The 24,891-nt window shown below is 37.4% G+C and overlaps 1 protein-coding gene across 3 annotated transcripts; it reads right to left on the reverse strand.

Moving 5' to 3' along the window:
- Positions 1 to 921: 921 nt before the first annotated feature.
- Positions 922 to 23,514, reverse strand: LOC139717533 (NADPH oxidase 1-like). Of its 3 annotated transcripts, none has more exons than XM_071629039.1 (14): positions 23,395 to 23,514; positions 15,903 to 15,998; positions 13,532 to 13,651; positions 12,698 to 12,919; positions 10,266 to 10,384; positions 8,916 to 8,996; positions 7,824 to 7,938; positions 5,937 to 6,029; positions 5,165 to 5,299; positions 4,328 to 4,446; positions 3,661 to 3,780; positions 2,826 to 3,018; positions 2,087 to 2,211; positions 922 to 1,048 (listed from the first exon to the last, which is right to left on the reverse strand). In XM_071629039.1, the coding sequence occupies exons 1-14, from the start codon at positions 23,431 to 23,433 to the stop codon at positions 922 to 924; spliced, it is 1,704 nt and encodes a 567-aa protein (XP_071485140.1). In that variant the 5' UTR covers positions 23,434 to 23,514. The 3 variants fall into 3 exon arrangements, with proteins under 3 accessions (XP_071485140.1, XP_071485139.1, XP_071485138.1); XM_071629038.1 differs by lacking the exon at positions 23,395 to 23,514 and adding an exon at positions 18,006 to 18,190; XM_071629037.1 differs by lacking the exon at positions 23,395 to 23,514 and having other exon boundaries at positions 15,903 to 16,262.
- Between the last annotated feature and the right edge of the window lie 1,377 nt (positions 23,515 to 24,891).

The raw sequence follows: 24,891 nt of genomic DNA on the forward strand, positions 1-24,891 counted from the left end.
AATATGTAAATATATCACACTTCAACATTTATCTATAAAGATCTTTCCCCATTCATGGATTTGAAGAAATGCAAGGGTGCACTTTATAAATAAATTTAATAATAGAAAACTGGGCAATAAATGAAACTAATCCATCAGTATTCAAATCAATATTATGATTTTATAATTATTAAGATTCCTAGCACTGCAAAAATTAATTTAAAAAAATGCTGTGTATGCTCTACATTTTGTGATTTTCATGAGTCATCAGATATTTGCACAATTAACAACTTGCGAAAGTAGTGCCTCCTGTAACACACATGAACTGTATATCATCTCCAATGTGGAAAACACTCACTCTTCTTCTGAAAAAGAATGATAAGTTATGTTTCACTCCATTACTACATTTCTTAATCAAGAATTAGACAACTTGTGAAATGACATTACAAGTCTCAATTTGTGATATAAATTGCCTATACACTACACACACTTGACTGCAAAGACTACAAAAGAAGTATATCACTTTGTATATAAAGTAGTTAGAATATATACCCTATTACTCTTGTCCAGAATGTAAGTATTGCCTAAATTTATCTCTTTGGGTGTTCCATCTTTTTTCCCCCTCTCTCTCAGAGGAATTGATCACCGCTCTTCAAAATCTATAGCCACCAAAGTCTTAAATCTACAAAACAACTGTTCTAATAAACTGATGCACTGACTCTTTGAGGACGTGTTGATTTTGCTACAACACACATTTCTCATTGACACTTGCTCGAGTATATTCAGGATTTGTCTTCAACGGGTTAAAGTTTTTTTGTGTGTTTGTTTTCGTTTTGTTTTGTTTTGTTTTTTTGTTTTTTTGGGGGGGGGATTTTTTGGGGGGTGCACACTTGCACATAATTCTTTGTTTTTGGTAAACCTGGATAGAAGAGTTGCATGTGTCTAGAAGTTCTCCTTGTAGTATACAAAGCGAGTTCCGTCTTTTTCGTCAGCTGTGTACTTGTTGCAGCACTTGTGAAGGACTGTGGAGAGGCTTTGGGGTCCACAGAAAAACACTCCAATTTCGGCACTGGATGGGACAAATTCAAACTTGATTTGATTATTTTCACTTCAATGCATTGCATTCCATTAAATTTTGGTTATTTCACTGCATTTCATATCAGTTTATAACATTGTATGAGCTGTTATTTTTGCGAGAGCTTGATTTTTGCAAATTTCTCAAATCACAGTTGGATCAAAAGCTGTTGAGGACGGGCTGATTTTGCTATAACACGCATTTCCCATAGACACCTGCCTGAGTATCACTCGGGACTAGTCTTCAACGGGTTAACAACACATGAAAATGTTACCATGCCTGTGGCTAATATTGCATTTACGATAGCTTCAATGTCGATTCCCAAATACAACATCTCACGAAAATGTCTCTAAGCTCCTCACAAAAATAACTATATGCAAAAATAACAGCTTGAATATAGCATTTCACTTCATGTCATCTTGTTTTGATTCCAGTCCATTTCAATCAAATAGTTTGTAAGATCAGAGAATCAGAGGTAGTCATAGGGGGCCCTTTTGATGACCTGTTTGGTATCCACCTGGGGTCCTTTTCACGAAGTCATCACATAAAAGTCTACATAAATCTCAAAATGGCCAAAGTCCACAAGAAGCTACTAGAGACTTTCAAAGAGAAGTAAAATTCATTTCATGACGTCTCTCATAAGTGTGTCTTATGAGCGAAAAGTCTCTTTAATATAAGAGTTTCATGAGACGGACCCAAGGAAAAGTATGACATCTGTGTTACAGACTGTACACACTTGAACACTGATCTATGGGAAACACAAGGAGATGTATCCAGGCAACTACCCCAAGCTACATGCTAAATATTGGCTAGTGGTAGGGTTAGAGTAAAGATTAGGGTGAGCGCTAGGAATTTGGGTTAGGGTTAGGATTAGGTTCAGGATCAGGATTAGGATTAGGGCCAAGGGAAGGGTCCAGGGTAACTGCCCAGGGGGTAATTGCCGTACACCCCTAGGAGAGTATACTTGTATGTATTCACCTGGATGCAGTACTCATGTAATCTTTTACTGGAGTAGGATACAATGTAGCTTACCCTGGGTTTTCATCAGCAATGTAGGCAAAGTTGGAATCCCACATAGGTCTTCCATAGTGAGTCTTTTGTCTCAGACCCGTCACCGCATCAATCTCTCGATCCTCCTGCATGTAGATGTTCTTGGCCTGATGAGCATCGGTCACCATAGCGAGAAGCAGACAATAGTGAAATAAAAGAGGGGATGTATAGTAGAGTCATAAACTTATTCAGGGCACTAAACACAACCCTTGCTTGATGTGAGGAGAGTTAACATATGAAAACATATATCTGCATAATGCATAAGTACAACCCAAAGTTAAACCTTGGTTCAGCTACATTTTGTATGAGCTAGATCTAGCTGGATGGCTTGAGAGCGTAGGTGTATATTTAGTGAACATCACAGTTTTAAATGTATAGTATAAAATCCTAGGTATGATAGCAGTGGTAACTTCTGTTGTAAGACAAAGAAACAGCCATCAAATCAAAGTTGATTACCAAAAGTCACGGCATTAGTTTTTTTTACATTTTGTTTTTTTGCTAACACTTAGAGACATTTAATGTGATGATGCGCTACATAAGTAGTGTGAATTATCATTATGAAATCAATTTTGGCCTTGATACCCCATAACTGGACCTGATGCTTCCTCTGAAAAATTGAGAGTCACAGCCAAACTGGTGATAGCCCAAACTAAACGGAATTCTAGGCCTGATGTAGTAGCTTTAGTAGCTGATCCCCAGGCCTCGCCCCAAGAACGCTCACCTGTGTATAGTCCCAGCCTCGAGTGAGGTAGATGGAGTACTGGAGGAGACCCTCGCGACCGATCTCACTCAGCAGGAGCTCGAGGGAGGAGAGGAGGTCAACGAACCACTCAAAGGACTGGGTGTCTCTGCAGATCCAGTAGAAGTACATCTTCTTCATGTGAAGTGATGTGTCTCCTGATTGCAGTCTGTAGCTGAGTGGTCAGATACGGTTGGAATTTTAAAAAAAAGACAATGATATGAAATATATTTATTCACATACCATATTGCGAACAAGTGAAATTACAGCAAACTGTGAATTTGCATATGATTATAGATGTGGATGGACTTTAGTGCTTGTAAAATGTGGACCCCCTACAGAATATAGACAAATATACCATCCAAACAGAGTTTAACAGTTTGGAGAGAAAAAGTACACTGCTAATGAAAACGGTATCTCTATATAAAACAATGTAGGCCATATAGAATATGACAAGTGCAGCAGGTGATCCATGCAAAGCCTTTGGAATGCTATTGACAAATTTGTAGCACTCTAGAAACAGCATTTCATACACTAAGGTTAAAACATGCCATATATTCTTGGCAACAATAGCCACCATCTGTTTAAATATATTGCTGTAAAAGTGGAAATTTTTGTTCATTTTGATTGACATGAAACTGACAAGAAAATAAAAGCATGCAAATTTATTGCTTGCTATATGAAATACTACTACATTTTGATTCAACTGAGTAAATAACATGCAAAACTCATCTTATCAGGTCCTGATACATTGTACCTCGGTCCCAACAATTGTATACAATTTTTTCATTTTTCCCCCCTTTTTATTGTGGCTCACCAGATTGACTTCAGTGTAGATGCATAGGGTGTGACCCCAATGCCTGCCCCAACACACATGACAACATCATAGTAGAAGAGGTCTGTACAGGAGGTGCCAAATGGACCATCCACTTGTACCCTGCAGGAAAGGCATGAACAGACTTTTCATCAGCTATGAAGACTATATTTTTCTCAAATATGACAGGATTCACTGAAAATTTATTTGCAAATACAAAAGCCCAGCCAACATCATTTAGACCATTTGTGTTTTAATTCCATTCTTTTTTTAAATTCTTAATATCTCTTCCCCTCTCACATTCCACACTGTTCTCTGACTTTCATATCTTTACATCTATGAACATCTTTGCTTATATCTACTGAAACACAATGGCTCATGTATGACTTCAGGTGTATTGGAATGTATAATTGATATTCAATCCTGGCTATATATGGATTCAAAACAGGCTGACATATGTAATGTACAACCACAATAAAGTCAGAAACCTACTTTCCTTCATAAGTTGGCGTTTCAAAAACATTTATTACGTTTACTGCCGGCACCCACCTGCTGAAATGCAATGATAAGCTGACCTTTGAAGAAAGAGAACATTCACAACTGGTATTAAATCAAACTTCTTCAATTAACTTGCTAATCTCGACAATCAAACTGGAGTAAGTTCTGTTACCTTGGCAACTTGGTGATAGGAAGTGGCTCTGATTGGTCAGCTCCCATCTTGATGGCCAGCTCGTCTGTCCAATCACCGACTCTCCGGATGTGCAGAGAAAAGAAATCTTCTTCCGGAGCCTGGCAAATTTCAAAAAGCAAAATAACATTAATGTCTGTCTGGTATTTACACACATTCATATACACTGTACAAAGCACAGAGAGCATACAAAACAACTACTCAGGTACAATTACAACTTTGGAAGATTGCTTGTTCTACAGTTACATGTAGTTAACACTACCAACACTAAAAGACACTGTATGCCTTGAACACATGAATTCCTGGTGTACTCCCACACAAATTCTTCTCTGTACGCAATGCCTACATACCTACTTTGCATAATAGATATGAAGCCAGATCAGAAAATGTTTGGGTGAACATGCTTCCCACATGAGCTGTGCTTCAAATGTTTCCATTTGGAATTCTTGTTCCACTCAAAGCGTTTTACTTCTTTCAAAATCTTTCTGCTTCAAAAATGGATGAATGACACATAAGACTATCACTCATTATGAAAATACAAAACATAAAATAAGTTGGAGAATGGACTGCAGAAAATGAAGGAGACAATTAATTTGTAATGGCTCTATTCCCAAAGCTCCTCTCAATTAAAACTTAGCTAGTAACTTGCAGAGGAAGAGTCATTTTGAACTTATACAGCCATATGTATTACTCAGTCCTATATATGTATGGAAATCCATGTACCTTGCAAGCTTGTACCTAAAAAAAAAAAAACTCCTCATCCTAATTCTTATGCAGTGATAACAGGATTAATATGCAGCACAAGTAAAGCAGACTCACAGAGGTGAGGGTGAATGGATGCCACTGGACCTTGGAGATTGGAGAGCACTTGAGGAAGATGTACTGACCCGGGAGCATCTTGAATCCTTGCTTCTTCATCCTTAATTCCAGCACTTTAGACTGATGCTGAATAACCTGGATGTTGGGAGAGAGGATAATTTCCATGGTAACAACAGTTTTATTCCTGAGGCAAGAGTATACTTTGCAGAATGATTATGCCAGACATAATTGGTATGAGTGCAAAGAAACAACATTGAAGCTATTGTTTCAAGGCAGAAATAATTGTCCTCTATACTAGTAAATTTGTCATATGATGAGTAGTTATATCTTTATTCTTGTTTGTTCTTTTTTACTAAAGTTTTCCACCAGAATTATTTTTGAGTTGCTATATTCTAAAATTTGCTGACAGATATTCATATAATACATGAATTCCCCAATATCTTAGTATGATACTGCAGTATTTTGGTACGTGTATATAACACTTTGTAAATACACTACTATCAATGTCTGTAGCCTCATAGAAAAATAAAACAAAACAAAACAAAAAAAATTTCTTGATTTTAAATCACTTAAGCATGACACAAAATCTACTAAAAGTAGCTCTGAGTCATTAAAATAAAAATCATTACGAATTAAACAATCCATACCACATGAAGCATGAACTGTGCCTATGGCACATGTTCAGCTGTAGATGGACAAATGCGAGTGTTTGGTAAACATTTCATTGTCATAATCATCATCAACCCAGCTGCCATGCAATACTCATGCTGACCTGTACAATGGTGACATCGGGCCAAGTTCTTGCGATTCTCAGGATCCTCTCCAGGAAATAGACACACAACGGGGCTACACACCATTTCCAGCTCTGACAGAGTGAGAATAACAAACACAAAGGCATACAGTGCACTCCCATTATAACCAACACAGTTATAACAAAATTTCAGTTACAACGAAATAAGAATTAAGGCTGTAACATAACCTAAACTATGTACACTGTATTTTATTGTTTATTTGTTCGGTTGTAATGAAATTTCACCATAACAAAAGAAAACTGCCGGTTCCGAGGACTTCCGTTATAACGGGAGTCCATTGTACATAATATGTGACTGTACATCACATAACCAACAAAAAGTTGCCAGATATGGATATTTTATTCAGAGCAGATTCTGAAAGAGGAGACTTTTATCTTTGAAGTAAATGTATAACTCAATTCAAACAGACTCTCCTAAGCTATCTAAATAGTGAAATGAAAGTACAAACTCTGGAAAAGTGTGTACTGAGAAAAGAGGCTCTGATGTATAGCATCAGATCTATTCAGGCATGTTAATCTTTACCAAGCTGTGCTAGCTGTGCAATGAATTAGTCAAGAAATGGGATATATAACGCCACCACAGTATCAATAATGAAGGGATTATCACATTACTACAGTAATTCAAAATTAAGCATGATCTACTAGCATATATCATTCTATCCATGATTAACACCAGGGTTCAAAGCAGTAGCATCAACCTTTCGAAAGTTATTAGAGTAGAAAGTGAAGAGGGTGCAAAAGAATTTTACAAAATGAAAAGGGGCCTCTACAGTGTATAGTATACCTAATCACATTATTCTACACAAGAACTGTTCTAGAAAATCTGCTAAGAACACCCTTCCCATTCATTTAATGATCCCAAACTTTACAAACGATGTAGAAGAATAGCTCTTTCAGAAAATATTACAAACTTAATATTAGCTAGGCTGACCTACATGTATTTCGCTTGTTTTGAGTCATCCTGTATAATCAAGTGGCATGACTTTCTGTTGGTTTTGTAATGCATGGTCACACATATGGGCACCCGAGCACGAAGAGTGACGTACAAAGTCAACCACTCGTGCACCCACACAATTCACTGTAACTTGCCAAGCCCTTTTATTTGCACTGTGGTTGATGTGTGTTTAAGGTTGGCAGACTGCACAGATGTAAATATGCCACTGTCCCACATGAAGGCCAGCGTGATTCAATAGGGATTAAATGCTGATTACACGATTCCTGTTTTTGGACAGAAAGCTTCACAACATCTGTGCCAATGGAAAAGGAAGCATGCCAAGGAATGTGCCAACTGGCAAATAAATCACAGGAAAGAACAGAAGAACAAATGTCTGCCTTCTTTCCATTTAATGATGTGAAATGATTATTCAGTTGTCAGTTTCAGCTCATCAACTTATCACACCATGTGATCTTTTTTTCTTGGCAATCTCACACAAATGAAACAGACAAAAACAAAACAAATATCAAAAAGCTTTAATAGTAAGTAGTGGGACTGGATTTGCCAGAAAAAAAAAAAAAACAATAATGATCACTTTTCAGTTTTGTTTTATATATCTACTCAATGCTTGAGGCATCTGTTATCCCTCCATCAAGGACATATACATACAATTGTGGAAAACCTACAAAGAGTATATTTATTATATTGCATTAATTGGTTTTCCATTTCATGACCACGAAGAGGACACTTAATGAATTGTAAAAGACAAAACAAAAGTGCAAACTGTAACTACAACTAATAGAGATATTAAAAAAGAATAATACAAAAAGCAAAGCAAAAAGACTACAGCTGTATGAGAATGAATGAACTGTACTGGTTAAAATAAAACAATGTGGCATTTTTTAATCACTTACTGCACCAGGTGTTCCTGTAAATTCGGGTGGCTCACAGGCATCGAATGTGGCTTGGTCCACCATACACTCAGCAGGGTTGTGGACGTCAGTATTAGACTGGTATTTCACCACTCCTCTGGCAGACGAAATAGAAATTGCAGTGATCAAAGGACTAAAATATGGTACCATGCCATTCCACACTCACTCTCTGTTATAATACCACATACTCTGCACGTGGAAATAAACGTGCTACTGCATAGTGTAGTAAACAGAATGCTTTCTGGTGCAGAAAATTGTGTATATTTGCACTCAAATGAACTTTTTCAAATGCAGTAAAACATAACTTTATTGGAAGATATCAAACTTTGTACAAAATACACTCATCCCGAAATTTATAGGTATGCATAAACACTAAAATTGGACCATTGTAAAGAATTCATTGCAGGAGAAATTCCACTTTCACAGTATTCCCAGCAGAACTTCATAGTAACAGTAAGTTGTTCATAGATATGTATTATTTACAATTTCTTAATGTCTACGTGAAATTTATTGCTACATAGTTGCTAATGCGTGGTTTCAAAGGACAAAGTAAAAATTCATCTGCATGTATTATAATCCGTTACAGGTTCAGGAGCAGTGTGACTCGATTTGCAATACAAACACATTCAATATGGATGATTGTTCAAGAATGCAGTGAGTTTTATAGGAATATATGCATGTTAGTGTGTCACAATGGGTTTGTATGTACAGTGCACTCCTGTTAGAATGAACATGATTATAACAAAATTCCGCTTACAACAAAGTTAAATTCATACCCTACGATCATCTGCTTTATGCTTTGAAATGATTATTTGTTTGTTTTTTTATATAATGAAAGAAAACTGCCGGTCCACTGTCTATCGTATTGCAAAATTCATGTAAGCACAGAGTATACTCTGGAGCTATTGGACAATGATAGATATGAGTGTACTAAATCAATGTGCAGAGAGGATCAGTGCATGATGGCTAAAATTGCAAGACAATATTTTCAACTGGATAACCCTAAAATATGAAGAGTTTTCTGGTTTCAACTGTAACCTTCCAACACCGTGAACCAACTACCTCAGTACTCACCCCATGCCGTGTGACAGCAGCATAGCGTAGTAGACAACAAACAGGTGATGGGTTAACCAGAAGGTCTCAAAGTATGACCTCCTATTTGTAGAGCAAGAGGAAAAATGTACAACAGGTCAATCACTGTCAATTCACACTGGATCATCTTGAGTAGCAATGAGAGAACTGTATCTTGGCAAAAAAGACTTACGGGTACCAGCTATCATTTCATTCTATACCAAACAGAAATTACACAGTATTTACACAAACATATTCTCTTTTAATCAAGAAAAAGATTAATTCTGAATAGATTTTGAAAAAAAAAAACAAATGTAACAGTATGACGGTTAAAACAAACACAATAATGATTTAAATCTATTAGAATAATTTTTAATAATGACAATTATATTAAAAATAAGATGCTCTTGCTATTATCTGTACTATTATCAGGATCACTATCACTTTAACAATATCATCAATTTCAGTATCATGCTGATAATACTACTGCAAAACCCAAAATTTTAGTGTGCAGGAAAGCTTTGCAAATTTCGTGAGGAGCCAAGATTTGCGAACCTAGAATGCAAGCAAAAGTTCTTGTCGACATTATATGCATTGAATGCCAGCGGCAATTTGAGAAAATTCTATGCTGCAAGAAAAAAGGGCCACTGGCTCCAATAAATTTAATGCCATGAATATTTCTGGTTTTGCAGTAGACATGATAAAAATCTAAAGAAAAACAGCCTTTGATTCTGTCCATGCTCGCAAGAACTCAATAAACACAGTCACCACGATCTAGTCTACTTCTATTGTAACACAATGGCACTGCAGAACTGTCACTCCGGCATGGCCGCAGAAAGTGATCCAGGCTCATGGCCCAAAACTCGTATAGTAGGTGTCCAACACATCGACACTGTACATTGAAACCGACACCCCTCCATTTATAGCATTGTGCGTAAAGAACAAACTTTCATGCATGAGACTACGTGTAGTGGTTTTGCATTTTCACTGGGGATTTGATGATGTCAAAATATTACTGAAAAAAAAAACGATAATAAAGAAGATGAACAGCAAGACAATGATACTATAGATCATAAATGGCACATAGGGAAAGCATTTCACACGTATTTTCAATGGAGTGTTGGGGTGTTGGTTTCAAAACTACGGCGCAACTGAGTGCGTCAAAATAACAACTCACGTGTTCGAAGCAGTTATCTTGGAGCATGTACCACAAATTGCATTTTCAATGCGCGCTTGTGAATTTAAAGTATTTTCTTCACATGAGAGTAGAATTTCAGGCAATTTGTGAGATATTTTAAGTATCTATTGATCGAAAAACATTAGGGTGTCGAGGTGTTCGACACCCAACCATACCTCATGAATTCAGTGGAAGAAGACAGCATGACGATAAAGGCAATGGTCAGAATGGCCCCAGTCCACCCCGGCAGCAAGGCCAGTCCCTGACCAATGATAGCAAGTCCTGTGGCATCACTCTTGTGTGCATAAAGGTACAAAGTAATGTATTTAAGAGATTAGAGACTGTGGTAAGGAAAGTAATTCCTACATGGGTAAAACATAGATGTTTATAATCTATAAATAAGGTAGCTATCCACTTATCAGAAAGTTATCTTGGATTTACTTGAAGGTCTGTGGAGTACTTTACATTTTCATGTGTAACAAAAAAAAAAATGTAAGGATATCAACAATGACTTATTTTCATTATGCACTCTAATATCAGGAAGGATTTTAGTGAAATCATGGTTCAAATCAGATCAACTTCATATTATCTGAAGACAAATTGATATTCTGAGAGACAAGATTTTGGTCAAAACATGCAGAAATAATTTTTCAGGTTTTTGTCAGGGGACCAACTGTCTCGATGAAGCTCAGGATTCATCATTATCAGTCATTCAAACAATTAAATGCTGGTTTATCGGGTTAACTATGAGGGAAATCCAAAGACTACAGTAGTAGTTTTGCTGCAACCGGCACACTTTTCAATTGTTGGGTAGTTTAGTTCTTTACCTGTTTGATCTTTAATAACCAATTGAGGACGGGCTGATTTTGCTACAACATGCATTTCCCATAGACACTTGCCTATAAACAGGCATGAGACAGAGAAAAGTTGAAAAAAGAGGAGAAGAGTTTGCGAGGGAGCGAAGCGACCAAGCTGCGAGGGAGCGTAGCGACCGAGTGGGGGGAGGGTGTGGGAGGGGGGTGTCCCCCCTCCCGCGGTGAGGACTTTTTGAAATTCAAGGTACGAAAAAACTCATTTTAATGCATTTTACAACTGAAATTTACTATTGTTATGAGGTACATTTTACAGAGAAACATTGTGATAATTGAACTCATAAATGACACTTGCAAAATCTAAAGGAAGGAATAGTATGCTTAACTGTTGAATACCTAGGACCTACTCAAATGTGAGGCCATAATAAATCACAGTAATGTACACCCAGGTGACGTCTTGCTGGATTCAGTTCATACGGGTACAAAAAAAAAAAATCACAGCTTAGCATTGCCATTGTTGGCTGTCTTTACCTCAGTCCATTAACAGTTTACAGTGCGCAGACCAGGCAAAGTATTGCTGATCTTGTACTTGGTCCATGTAGTCTAGTAGAGAATCATGTACCATGGTATGTAAGAGAGCTGAAAATAAATCATACATGCAGCTCAGCACTGTTGACCGTCTCTACGTCCATGCAACAGCTAACTTAGACTGCCTATAATACCTTACAGGAGGTACAAAAATTTGTAGACCCGGTTAAGTCCATAAACATTTTCTCATTGAAGAAAGAAATATTCTCACCGGTCCACAAAATCACGATGACAAATGTAACGTTAGGTCACGCCAACGTAATCAGCGGGATACAAAAGCAGCGCATCGCGTTGACCGAAAGATCGGTCTGTATCTGTCCGTCGGGGAATGTTCCGCGGAGACTGCGTCTGGCTTCACGGATCCCTACGGAGGTCTACGCATCGCGTAGACAGAAAGATCCGTCTGTCCGGAGGACTCTTTTATATTTTGCCATAACGCTGTCCTCCGTATACGGAGATCCGTGAAGCCAGACGCGCGCAGTCTCCGCGGAACATTCCCCGCCCGACGGACAGATACAGACCGATCTTTCGGTCAATGCATCGCGCTGAATGCTGCGGCAGCATGCATGCCGAAGCTCCTTGATAGTAATGATACACGTAATACGCAGTTACAGCCTCACGTGTGCCCGTGCATCATATCACACCACACTGCAAGCTACACTAGTATAGTAGCTACAAGTTGATCGACACGCACGTTTCACATCCATTTCACGCATGAAACATGCAACATCACACAGCTGCCCGCTGACAAAATGCACTCATCACCATTCACACACGGCGAGATATGGTGGCTGAAAAAAAAGAAAAAAAGAAAAAGAGGAAAATCACGGAAATTTTCCCGACTGTGTATTTTCTAACCAGAATTTCAAAATCCGCGGAAATCCGCGGATCCGCGGAGAAATCTCATGCCTGCTATAAAGTATACTCGGGACTCATCCTCAACAAGTGAAAGGATGTAAACTGAAAAGTAAAGTTTCCAGCTGTGAATTTCAAAAATGCAGAAATGTCTTAAAATGTAGTGCATAGCATTCACCTATCTCTGAGACTGAACATGAACATCCTGTATACCAAGACTACATCCCACAAGCTGTTTAACTCATTGCATAATTTACTGAGGATTGGCACAGAAAACCCCATAGCATTATACACACTCTCCAAAGACCCTGGCACAGAAAGTGTTAATGGCAAAGGACATAAGGCTACCTTACATTTCTAATGCTCTGGAATGGGTTGAGATTGAAAGAAGGTTTGGTGAGGACCACGCCCAACCAGTCCTCTTCGCTGGTTGCTTTCCGAGCATTGTACAGGTGCTGGAAGTTGAAGCAGTGAGCCACGCAGTGCATGATGACGAAGAAGGCAATGCTGTATGCCACCAACTTGTGAAACGTGATGTTCTTATCCAGTTGACGCCTCAGAGTTCTGCGGTATACCTGGCGAGACATCATGAAATAACTACTTTAAACATAACATTTCAGGTTCTACTCTTCTCCTTTTTTTTTTATTCACAGAAAATAATGAAGATTCTTTTTGTTTCTAATTCATTCAAAGATAGATTACTGTTGTATTGTGAGTCACAGACAATTGTAATAAAAAGCTTGTATTCAAAATCAGGTTGAATATCTTTTACAATTCTTTAAAAAGATTTCTTTTTAAAAATTCTTTAAAAAGAACAACAAAAAACAACATAACCTGTTCTCTTCTTGCTTGATAAAATGAATCATGATCTGCTGTGTTGTTATTGTCGTCTGCACAGCATAAAGTTTGACTCTAAATTCTCTGTCAGTTAATAGGACATGATACTGCGACTCAAATCATTTGTGTTTTGACTTTGACTTTAAACCTTTTTAGTAATCAAACTATTTTAGCATTCCACTCTATCACTGCACATACAAACTGCAGTTCAGTGATGATGCAGAAGGGAATGTCATACTTATGTACATAAACAGGAAAGCATACAATCCGCATGACATTTCAAATCTTATTGACACCTTAACAAGACAATCTGCAAAGGATCACTGGATTCTAAGGAGAAGTCGACCCACCTCCCTGGATTCGCAGGATCCCCGGAGGTACGAGATGAGGTTGCGGCAGACAGGAAAGAGAATCAGCATGCTGTTGAAGTTTAGGCATGCTGCAGCAGCTCTTGCTGTGGGGAGGCTGTTCTGCTCAAAGCAATAGGAAGGTTGGAATATGATATCCTAAATACATTCTTTCTTTCAACCCCACAAGTCATGGGAGACTTTACCGCAGAAATTGTTCTCTCTTCTTCACTAAATTGGCAACTCAAAATTTTACTGCCCTAGCAACACTAAACGTGGGAGTAAGACTTAACCCTAACTTACCTGGGGAGACGAATTCCGCGACCATTCCGGCGCGCAAATTTTTTTGACCACTCCGCTCGCTGACTTTTTACTTTTAAGTCTCGTGTAACTTTTGAGACAAATTTGTCGCGCCTGGGCATACCATTCCTAAGCCACACCCCTTCAAAAAATTTTCGTCAACACCAAAATTGCTCAAAAACCTGATTTTGTGTACAATGTCAATACAAATTGTGTTTTTTCAATTAATTCATATAAAGATTCATATTTTTAATTCTAATGGCTGAAATCAATTTATTTTGGTATAATTATGCTTCAAAAAAAGTGTATGACAAATTCTGCTGGAAAAACAACAAAAACAAAAGTTCGAAAAAACAGAGAAATACATAAAAAATTGATAAAAGAATACAAAACATAAGAAATTAATTTCGATACTGAATTTTTTTTACGCACAAATGTTTGGAATGTCACTAGGAATATTTACACTAAAAAATCAGCATTCCATAAGCTTTAATAAGCCAATTACAGATGAAAATGAGGTTTTTGCATATATTTGCATAATCAATTAATTCAAAATAGAAAATGCCAATTTTTTGCAAATTTAACTCAACAGTCTTGTAGATTACATCCGGCTTTATGTTCATGCACAATTTTGTGGCGATCGCGCGATCAACGGCCGAGGTCTGAAGGGGGGCCATAACGCCCCCCCCCCCCCCCCCCCCCCAGGAATTCAAGCTCGCTAAATAGCCCAGGTAAGTTAGGGTTAAATGGAACTGGTGAAGTTACATAAAATTGCACAAAATCTGGATGATAAAATCACAACAATTTCAAAATATGAGAGAGAAATACCAACTTTTATCTTTTGAAATGTGTTGCCAATTTTCAGATAATTTACTAAGTACTACAGGCTTTCTATAAATCTGTCACTATGACAAATAATGGTACATATCTTATATGATCAAATAGGGCTCAAATAAAAGATACAATTATTCAATCAGATACTAAAAGGAAAAGTAAAAACTTTACTGGAGAGATATAATGAAAAAGCAAAAAAAAACCAGTGATTTCTGTGACTTAATGGCTGAAGAACCTTTTCTAACAAAGCATGAAGCTTGTAAAGTAGATCAGCATTGACTAAATCAAAATTGATTTCTAAAAACTGGTATGAGAGGATTCCATATCAAAGGGGACTCTAAATACTTTCATTTTTATCCTACTACAACCATAAAGTCATTTTCAGCTGAATTTCAACACAATACAACCTGGGACAGGATTACACAAGAGGTACATAATTACTTTTTACATTGTACATCAAAAATAAGATACTTTTTCATACAAGCATTACAATCTTGACTTTGATTATTCTATGCATGCTGTATGAACTAGTGGTGTTTCTAGTAAATTCTGATCACCAGGTGAGGATGAATTTTGCCCAACTACTGCTGTTAAATGCCTATTAAAGTGCACTTGTTAATCAAAAAATATTATACCAATTTAGATATAAACTGACAAGACACAGTAATTAGTGATCAATTACAAGATGATCCACAACTTTCTAATAGAACTTTATCACATTGCAATGACAAAACAAACAAAAAAAATCTCCGCATTGTGCAAGTGCTGTACTTGTATGTGTGTGGAGCAAGCAATCCTCTTAACCAGTTGAAGACAAGTCCAGAGAATACTTGGGCAGGTGTCTATGGGAAATGTGTGTTATAGCAAAATCAACTCGTCAGCCACAGCCCAGATATCTTTGGAGATTTTAGTGCTTGACATTCTCTTCAGTGCTTTCTAATCCTTTTTTTTTAACACCTGACAACAGTGAAAGATCTGTAATCCATAGGTATCTGTAGCCAGTAGAAGAGATTTTTTGTTGTTTGTTTTTTTTACAGAAGTTTACAGACACATTTCTTTATTATCAAAGTTTTTCTTGGCTTTAATACTTAAGGGACTCTTAAATACGGGTAAACTTGGCAATCACTCATAGTCTCCTATAGCATCATCATGAAAGAAAAGGACAAATGTTCAATATTTCATACTTTTTAAAATGATCATTTGTAGCTACTTTTCTTGGGTTGTTAGTGTTCCCACTTACTTTCATGAGATACTTTGTGTATGTGTATTGTGCATTATCCTGGTACTTAAAGTATGTGACGAGCCATATGATCAGGTTAGCTGCCAGCCATGCTGCCTGTGTAGGATTAAACAAACAAACAAATAAAAAGGAAAAAAAAAAACCGTACATCATGATACTGCAGATAGGTGAAAAGTGAAAGCTATTGTAGTTCCCCAATGCGGTATGATGTACAAGAGAAACATAAACTGAGCATATATCTTTGGCTTTAAACATGTGCATTGCGTTTGAAATGTACTCAACATACAATGAATGTACTATTCTCAGGGATGGAACAATACAAATGATGCACAGGACAGCGTGGATTGGTGAGAATTGGATGTGTGAGTTTAATTTTGGAATTAAAGAACCCACAAGCGCAGCTTGTGGGTTTCAGACTGTTTCCAAAGTTAAATGAGAGCATCCAATTTTCACTGATCCATGAAATAGCCCTGTGCATCATTTGTTTTATAAAAATTAATGGGCCTGTACGTATTCATGAAATTCAACCTTTTTCCCCATCATGTGTCCAGTACACCTACAAATTGTACATTACTATAAAAGGCTTGAGCCATGCATTCAGACCTTACTAGACACATTCACATTTAACAAGATGCATGGCTCAGTGTGAATCTGAAAAAAAAAATCAATTCATGACATTTGGCCAATCAGATTGCAGAGATTTCAAAGCCCATTTTATAATAGATTCTTCCACATACACACCTGCCATGGCATTCCGCAAGTACAACGTTGTATGGTGCAGTGATTACATATCAAATTCTGAGGTTAATGTCATAAAGAAGGTGACGGCTCTTTGAGTGAAGAGAGAAAGAATGAAAGAGAAATGGAGAGATGAACAGACAGAAAGACAAACATAAGAAAAAATGAATGACAGAATATGAACTGCATACATTCTGTAATATGGACATGTTTGTATACTATAAAGCAAGTGTGTGTATTTGTGCATGTGTAGTGAACACACATGTGCACTACTGTCATTTTTTTTTTTTTTTTTTGATACCGGTAGTTGAAGAGAGTATGAAGTCCAGTATACATTGTAATCCAGATCCATTACCGTATTAATCTCATTCCAGGCTGGTTGATCCAGAAGTCTTGCTCATTTTATTGCCTGCATCAATAGAAACCAACCCTATCAAACATATCAACACTCACACAATGCACACACAGGCATTCAACAAATCAAGCAAGCAATTTTGAAAAGATTCTAGCAAAAAGAAGATCATAATATATGGGAGCATTAAAGATGAAATCAACTCACAAAGATTAGTACATGTACATAGATTTTGCCATCATGCCACACATCTGAGCATGTACATCACACTTAGAGGTCCACTCAATATGCATAGATAGTACCACAACCAGGATCAATTTCCCATCATTCATACTCGATAGAATTTAGGTAAATAGTAGGCATAACACACCAGATTGGCAATGGCAATGCCGAATGCATTCCATGTGAATGTAGACAAACACATTTCCTGCCCTTGTGGCCTTGAGATAATCCCACCCTACCCCCCCCCCCCACCCCCCACCCCAACACACACACACACATACACACACGCTTTCTTTCTTTCTCCTTCTTCTTTTCAATGCGTCAATGTCAAATGGTGTTACCATGATCACCAAAATGACCATGGTCGACACATTCCAATGTCCACCCACAAGGGCACTGCACTTCAGTGGTCACACTTCAATTAGTACACCCCACTGCACCACTGTCCACCCACTCCGTACTACACTACTAGCTAACGTTAGAGAGAATCTCGCGCAGAGAACCATTTTTTATTGTAAAATAAAATCAAATAATAGTGGTCTGCAAATTAAGGAAAAAAAAAAAAACATTGCGCTGTGGACGAAGTCAAACTCAACCTGTCAGCTCATTGAAATGAACTTTGCAGAAAACAGAAATATAAAGTAGGACCACATTGTGTCCCTCTTTCGAGCAGACCTATGCATTTTAAAAGATAGAACATATTTCAATGACCGTCATGTTTGTTGAGCTAACAGTTAGCAGCACACATATCATCACGTATGGGACCACGGAGGGGAGTTGAACAAACTTACCAGCACTCCCCATCGCACGAAATCGTTGACACGCCTTCCACCCCAGTTAGGCATGTTGTCATGGATGGTAAATGCGCTGTAACAATCTTTAAATGTCAAATTCACTTATCACACACTGAGCCGATTTGTAAATGTGATCTATATGAGAGACACTGTCTTCGGTTGCGGTTGTAAACACAAACCACTTCGGTCACAAACCTCGCCGTCATATACGGCTAGCCAGCTCAACTGTACTCAAATGCGCGCTGCGGATCCGGCCGGATATCGGAACTTGGCCGTGGGCATGGCTCGCTCGCGAAGACTGCACTGTTTATGTGGTGGCGAGCGTTTACTTCCGGTATTCGAAGCACCCCTCGTTTATGACACGCGCATGTGGTTGTATTGTTTCAATTAATAGAGAGCGGTTTAACGTTTGTTTAGTATTTTTGTTTTCATGTACATAGACTTATTAAATGTGGCAGGCTTTCAATTTCAACTAAATCAAAACATTTGTAGGCCCTACCATGGACTCTTGTCATTCTGGGAACAGAATGGCGAGAGTAATAATTTTGTTATATCGCACTTTTGAAACAAATGGGTTTTCAGAAACATAATTAAAACTACAGTATATTCTAGTAATGGAACTTCCTTATACAGGGCATATAAAAAAAAAATACACTTTAAAAAAAATTGTCTAAATTACATTTCAAAATATTTGGAAGATTTTTTTTTTCATATTTATGGATACCCAATAGTCTCATCTATCAAGTGCAGTCAACAAAACAAATTTTCGTTCACGCTTGGCTGAACACTGACGCTCTTTGTCCAGAGTGTGAAAAATGGCTTGCGCCAAATTGAAAGAAGATGGAAAATTCAGCCAGCAGTCCAAAGAAGTGTTTCCATTCAGACAAATTGCTCTTTTGCTCACAATTTAGAGTATGATATGCTGGTCTAGGAATTTTCTGGCGATTTTCTGTCACGTTTTATCACTCAGTCAAGAAGAAAAGTACAAAATTAATGCATCCTCAGATCATTCAATCGATACAATCAATCAATCAATCAATCAATTAATCATTCATTTAATCAATCGATCAATCAATCAATCAATTTATCATTCATTTAATCAATCAATCAATCAATAAATCAATCATTCATTTAATCAATCAATCAATCAATCAATCAATCAATCAATCAATCAATCAGTCACAATTGTATGCATGTTTAAAGTGACAGAATGTTACTTCCCCCCCCCCCCCCCCGTGGCTTAAAGGCTCGGTTTTTTGTTTTGTTTAGGTTTTTGGTATTTTGTTCATCCAAAATGGCATCTGCTCACTGCTCCCTTCCCTTGTTGTTTGGTATTGATGTGTCCGTGTATATTGTGAAAACTGTGCTTTACAGATCTTCATGCAAGTAATTACACACTCCAATTCTCGCCAATTAATTTAGAAATGAAATCATTAAAATTACGATAAAGCTAACAAAAAATCTCAGACTATCATAACATAATCAAAGCTTTAAGCAAAAGAGCAATTTGTTTGAATGGGAACACTTATTTGGACTGCTGGCTGAATTTTCCATCTTCTTTCAATTTGGCGCAAGCCATTTTTCACACTCAGGACAAAGAGCGTCAGTGTTCAGCCAAGCGTGGACAATAATTTGTTTTGTTGACTGCACTTGATAGATGAGACTATTGGGCATCCATAAATATGAAAAAAATCTCCGAAACATTTTGAAATGTAATCATGAAAATTTTTTCAAAAGTTTAACTTTTTTATACGCTCTGCATAGGCATAATATCTCTATCTCTCTCTCTCACACACACATGTATATATATATATATATATATATATATATATATATATTTATATATATATACATGTATATATACATGTATATATATATATATATGTAGTTGCTTATACTTTTTTTGTTCAAAATGGATGAATATATATTTTCTTTAAAAACAAAATCCAGTGTTTGAAAAAAACTATAAGACAATACTATGGGAAGAATGCAGTACATTGTACCGATAAAAAGCAATTAAATTTGCAATTTTACAAATTAATACAATGTACAAACTTGTACCCAGTAGTAGGGGAACTCAGAAAGCTGTATAGGCACCTACACATCTCTAGTCAGTCTTGCTTATACTGTTCTCGAGTATAATCACTGATACAAAGAGTTGAACTTTAACTCAAAATGTAACTTGAATACTGCATGGCAGAAATGGTCGAACACAGAAAGGAACTTTACACACACTATAACATTGTCACAGTGGAGCTGCAAGCTAAACTTTCTATCTTGGATGTACGTTTTCTTGTACTGAAATTTTAGAAATGTTTGTCAAGAATATTAAAAAAAAAACTCTTTTAGGCAATAAAAGAAAGAAAGAAAGAAAGAAAGAAAGAAAGAAAGAAAGAAAGAAAGAAAGAAAAAGAATCTTGATCTCATCCAGTATCGGTGGATCTCTTCCTCTGTCTTAATTAATTTTCCCTCTCACCCCTAATCTTTGCTCTCCCTTCTCACTCTCTCCTCATGTGCAATGAGTGTATTGATGCAATTATATACAAGTGTGTGTAGGTCTGTCAGTATCATTGTAATTTTCTTCTTGAATTTCAACTGATACACAGAAATGAAACAAATGTTAACCACATAGGATAACAACAAATCAAGCATCATCACATGGGAAATAAGGTGACTACATTATAATTGTACAACTTCCAAGATAAATGTATTGCAAAACTGCAATGAAACCAGGAAACCAAGGCACTTCAGTATTGCACGTCTTGATAATGAAGGGTGTATAGACCAAAGGACAAAATATTTTTGGGTGTTATAGGCCTACACTTTATGACAAGGGGAAACGGGAAAAGAGATGCATGGGACTGTGGGCTCAGTATTGCAAGGGGGATGGGAAGAGGTCAGGTCATCATGAAGTGATGAACAGTACATGAGACATTTTGGTGACAGAGGAGAGTTGGGGGAAATCTCCATAATACAACTACTATGACAGAAAGAGAAAGGTATACACATAGTTCACTGGGACTGAGAGAAAGGGGGATATACAACATGATACATAATCATCAAATTGGAAGACCAATTCCCCTCCCCCCCCCCCCTCCCCATTTCATGTTTAACTTTGATATCTTTAACCCTAACTTACCTGGGGGGGGGGGGGGGCATAATGCCCCCCCCCCCCCCCCCCTCGACGAATTCCGCGACCATTCTGGCACGCAAATTTTTTTGACCGCGCCGCTCGCTGACTTTTTACTTTCAAGTCTCGCGCAACTTTTGAGACCAAATTTGTCGCGCCCGGGCATACCGTTTTGAAGCTATGCCCCTTCAAAAAAAATTTGTCAACCCCAAAATTGCTCAAAAACGTGATTTTGTGTACAAAGTCAATACAAATTGTGTTTTTTCAATCAATTCATATAAAGATTCATATTTCTAATTTCAATGGCTGAAATCAATTTATTTTAGTATAATTATGCTTCAAAATATGTGTATGACAAATTCTGCTGAAAAACAACAAAAACAAAAGTTCGAAAAAACAGAGAAGTACATAAAAAATTGAAAAAAACAATAAAAGACATAAGAAATTAATTTTGATACTGAATATTTTTTACGCACAAATATTCGGAATGTCACTAGGAATATTTACACCAAAAATCAGCTTTCCATAAGCTTTTATAGGCCAATTACAGACGAAAATAAGGTGTTTTGCATATATTTGAATAATTAATTAATTCAAAATTGAAAATGCAAATTTTTTGAAAAATTAACAGTCTTGTAGATTACATCCAGCTTTATGTTCATGCAAAATTTTGCGGCGATCGCGTGATCAACGGCCGAGATCCAAAGGGGGGGGGGGGGGGGCCATAATGCCCCCCCCCCCCCAGGAATTCAAGCTCGCTAAATAGCCCAGGCAAGTTAGGGTTAAGAAAAAGAATCAAATAAGAATAAAGAATTAAATAGCTTTCATAACATATTTGTTATGGTGGAAGATCAAAGTTATGTTGGTTTAGTTTCACTTGTTTATAAGAAATGATATTTGGAGTCAAAAGAGGGGCCTGAGCTTTTGATCCTAGCAGCTAGAATCTCCGTCACAGGCAAAAAGACCAAATAATAAAATATTTGGTCAATCACGATATGTGATAACCTCACAAATCTCCAACTGGCCTACACTATAAGATTTACACTGCATTTTTTTTTTTTTAAAGGAAGTCTGATACACATTAATCACAACGAGTTGAACTCAGTTCTGAGACAATTTTGACAATTTTCTTTAGCTCTGTATAAAGTAGGGTCCATTTGGACATCGAGATGTGGCTTAAGAAGGGAGAATAGGAGCTGAAAGGGAAGAAGGTCAATATACAGAATGAGGAGAATTAGAGGGGATTGAAAGTGGGAAGAATTGTAAGTACAAATGTATATATCAAGGTGTTATGAGAAGGAGTGTGGATGAGATATTTGTTAAATATAATGATATTCCAGATAAAGGGATAGGGAGAAAATATAGTCATGTTACTTAATCCTCTCAGAATGACAACCCTTCAAGCCTACAAACATTCTTACACATATAAATTCCCCATGGGACTTAAAGAGTTAATCAAAGAGAATAATTAAGGGGGAGCTGTAAGGGTATTATAATCTATTATGTACATGTACATCTAGCTATAGTTGTGATTACACTTGAAAGGGGAAAGAGGCAGTTGAGTGATTGTGAGATAAGATAGGGAAGGACAAAGGGACATGGATACATAATGTGAAGATTGAAGGGGGCAAAGAGTCACCACTTCATCATAGCAAGTGTGGACAATATGAGGAAGTTGAATACTCATATCTTACAGATACTGAGTGGCAGACTCGGTCGCCACGTCTGCACTCAAGCATTGCCGCGCCGCCGCGCCTGGCGACACTCACGCCAGTAATCGCTCGCATTTCAGCATTCGCATGGGTCGTTTGACATCGCATTTAAATCCATGATTTTAGATATGATGCCTCAAACCGATTTTGCTCAAATTTCGTGAGTAACTAGGAAACTTGTGAAGCTTTATGGACATAATCAAGCGAATTGCCGCAGTCCTTTCATTTTCGCGTTGCATTGCAAAAAAGCGTGGAGACTCCTTATAAGGGGTGCCCCGGGGGTTACTTATAAGGGGGACGGGGTTACTTATAAGGGGGACGGGTTACTTATAAGGAGGGGCCCCCCTTGTGAGTGGGTTTCCCGAACTGATGTAAATTACTTACTACTCCTAGCTAACCATACACAGCCCAGTCGCTGTAAGTAGCACAGCGTACTAACAGAATCTGACTACTCCTAGCCTGCGCCTGCTATGTACGAACTACAACATTCGTTTTCTTGAGATAAATTTGCATGTAGTAGTTTGTTTCTAAATTGTGTACTCACATGGATCGCAATCAGAATGACCACAGGCACACCTTTCATAAACTATTGTATTGACGAGACGGGACTGTCACGGTGTCGATGATAACATTGACATTAGTGACTATACCAGCCAGACTTGAGAAAGCACCACAACATATTCCCCAACGTTCATGCGGAGCCCTTTATTAATAAAATGTATATATCAGTGCATGTATCTGAATCTTGAACTGAGTTCAGATACACTGCACTGTACACGCACGTATTGAGATGGGGAATAAGATTAGTGTACTGTACGTACTACGTGGATGACTAGTGCAACGTAACAGAGTGAGGGAAATTCCCGGACAAGTTCACCCGTAGAGGGCAGTATTAACTGTTGTCCTTTACGAAAGACAAACAGCCGATGGCATCCTTCGTGTGTAAGAGTGCGGCGGCAAGGCTGGAGCAATTTCACAACAAACAAACGAAAATAAACCATTCTTAATTAACTAATTCAAAATCAGGGGCAGATCCAGGAATTCCGTAAAGAGGGGGTGCCTTTGTACAATTAAAGGGGGCGCACGAGGCTCCCCTTTCCATTTTTTCTGTTTATTTCTTTTGTTTTAACAAAAAATAAATAAAGACAGAGGGGCGTGCGCCCGGTGCGTCCCCCTCTGGATCCGCTACCCAGAATAGATAGATAGAGAATTAGGATAAAGAACACAGACGAAGTATTTCGTTAAAGCTCGACAAAATAAATGTCTGCATTCTAATTACTGTCATTTTGGCATGCCTGCCATCATTTTTGCTTTTTGCATAGACAACCTAACTTTAGTACAACTTACACGCTCCATGGGACAGTAACCCGTACAGGACTTGCAAGTAACTAATTCCAGGACATGATACCTTTAAGTTATGATAAATGAAGGAAAAGAAAGTGCGGTGGATTACAAAGTCTACGGCAAACCTGTTTTGATGATAGAATTAAACTTAATAAAACACATTTCACAACAATATTATTCAAAAAGAGGTTTATTTAACGATGAGAGCCTCACACCTCTTAGACAGGCAACGGCATCTAGTTGAATTATATAGCCATCTTTGAACATGTGATAAAGGCCTATACAAGAATCCAGTATCAATAATTTGTGATAAATACGATGTTGGTCCATGTATTCTGCTAATCAAATATCTTTATCAAGTTATATCACCAATAGTACCGGTAACTCAACACGTAATATAGATTCGTGCTAATGCATTATGACGTCACAAAATTGACCCTCTCTTCAGCTATTTTTTTTTCTCCTTGAAGTGAATTCATGTTATAGACGTCTTTGATAAGTTTGATTACTTTTTTAAGGCTATTGAATGATATTTGAGTGTTGCAATATCAATTCTCTTTCTGCCAAGCTACAATTGAAGCTTGCATCCAGATTTTACGAAATATGACAAGTTGATCTAAACTTATAATAGTTTAATCAAACATGGTTTCAGAGAAACATCTTCAAGTCTCTAAGGCAACAACTGGATATGAAACTT

Source organism: Diadema antillarum, unplaced genomic scaffold, assembly GCF_040938485.1.
Source record: "Diadema antillarum isolate AM-2024a unplaced genomic scaffold, OU_Dant_1.0 scf00000076, whole genome shotgun sequence".
In the NCBI taxonomy this organism is placed as follows: domain Eukaryota; kingdom Metazoa; phylum Echinodermata; class Echinoidea; order Diadematoida; family Diadematidae; genus Diadema; species Diadema antillarum.

Coding starts and splice junctions, on each gene's coding strand:
- LOC139717533 (XM_071629037.1), bottom strand. CDS start 16,163: ATGCACATGTTTAAAGCCAAAGATATATGCTCAGTTTATGTTTCTCTT. Junction 4,447..5,164: donor ATCCATTCACCCTCACCTCT/GTGAGTCTGCTT, acceptor GAAATTTGCCAG/GCTCCGGAAGAAGATTTCTT. Junction 3,019..3,660: donor TCTACACTGAAGTCAATCTG/GTGAGCCACAAT, acceptor CTGACCACTCAG/CTACAGACTGCAATCAGGAG.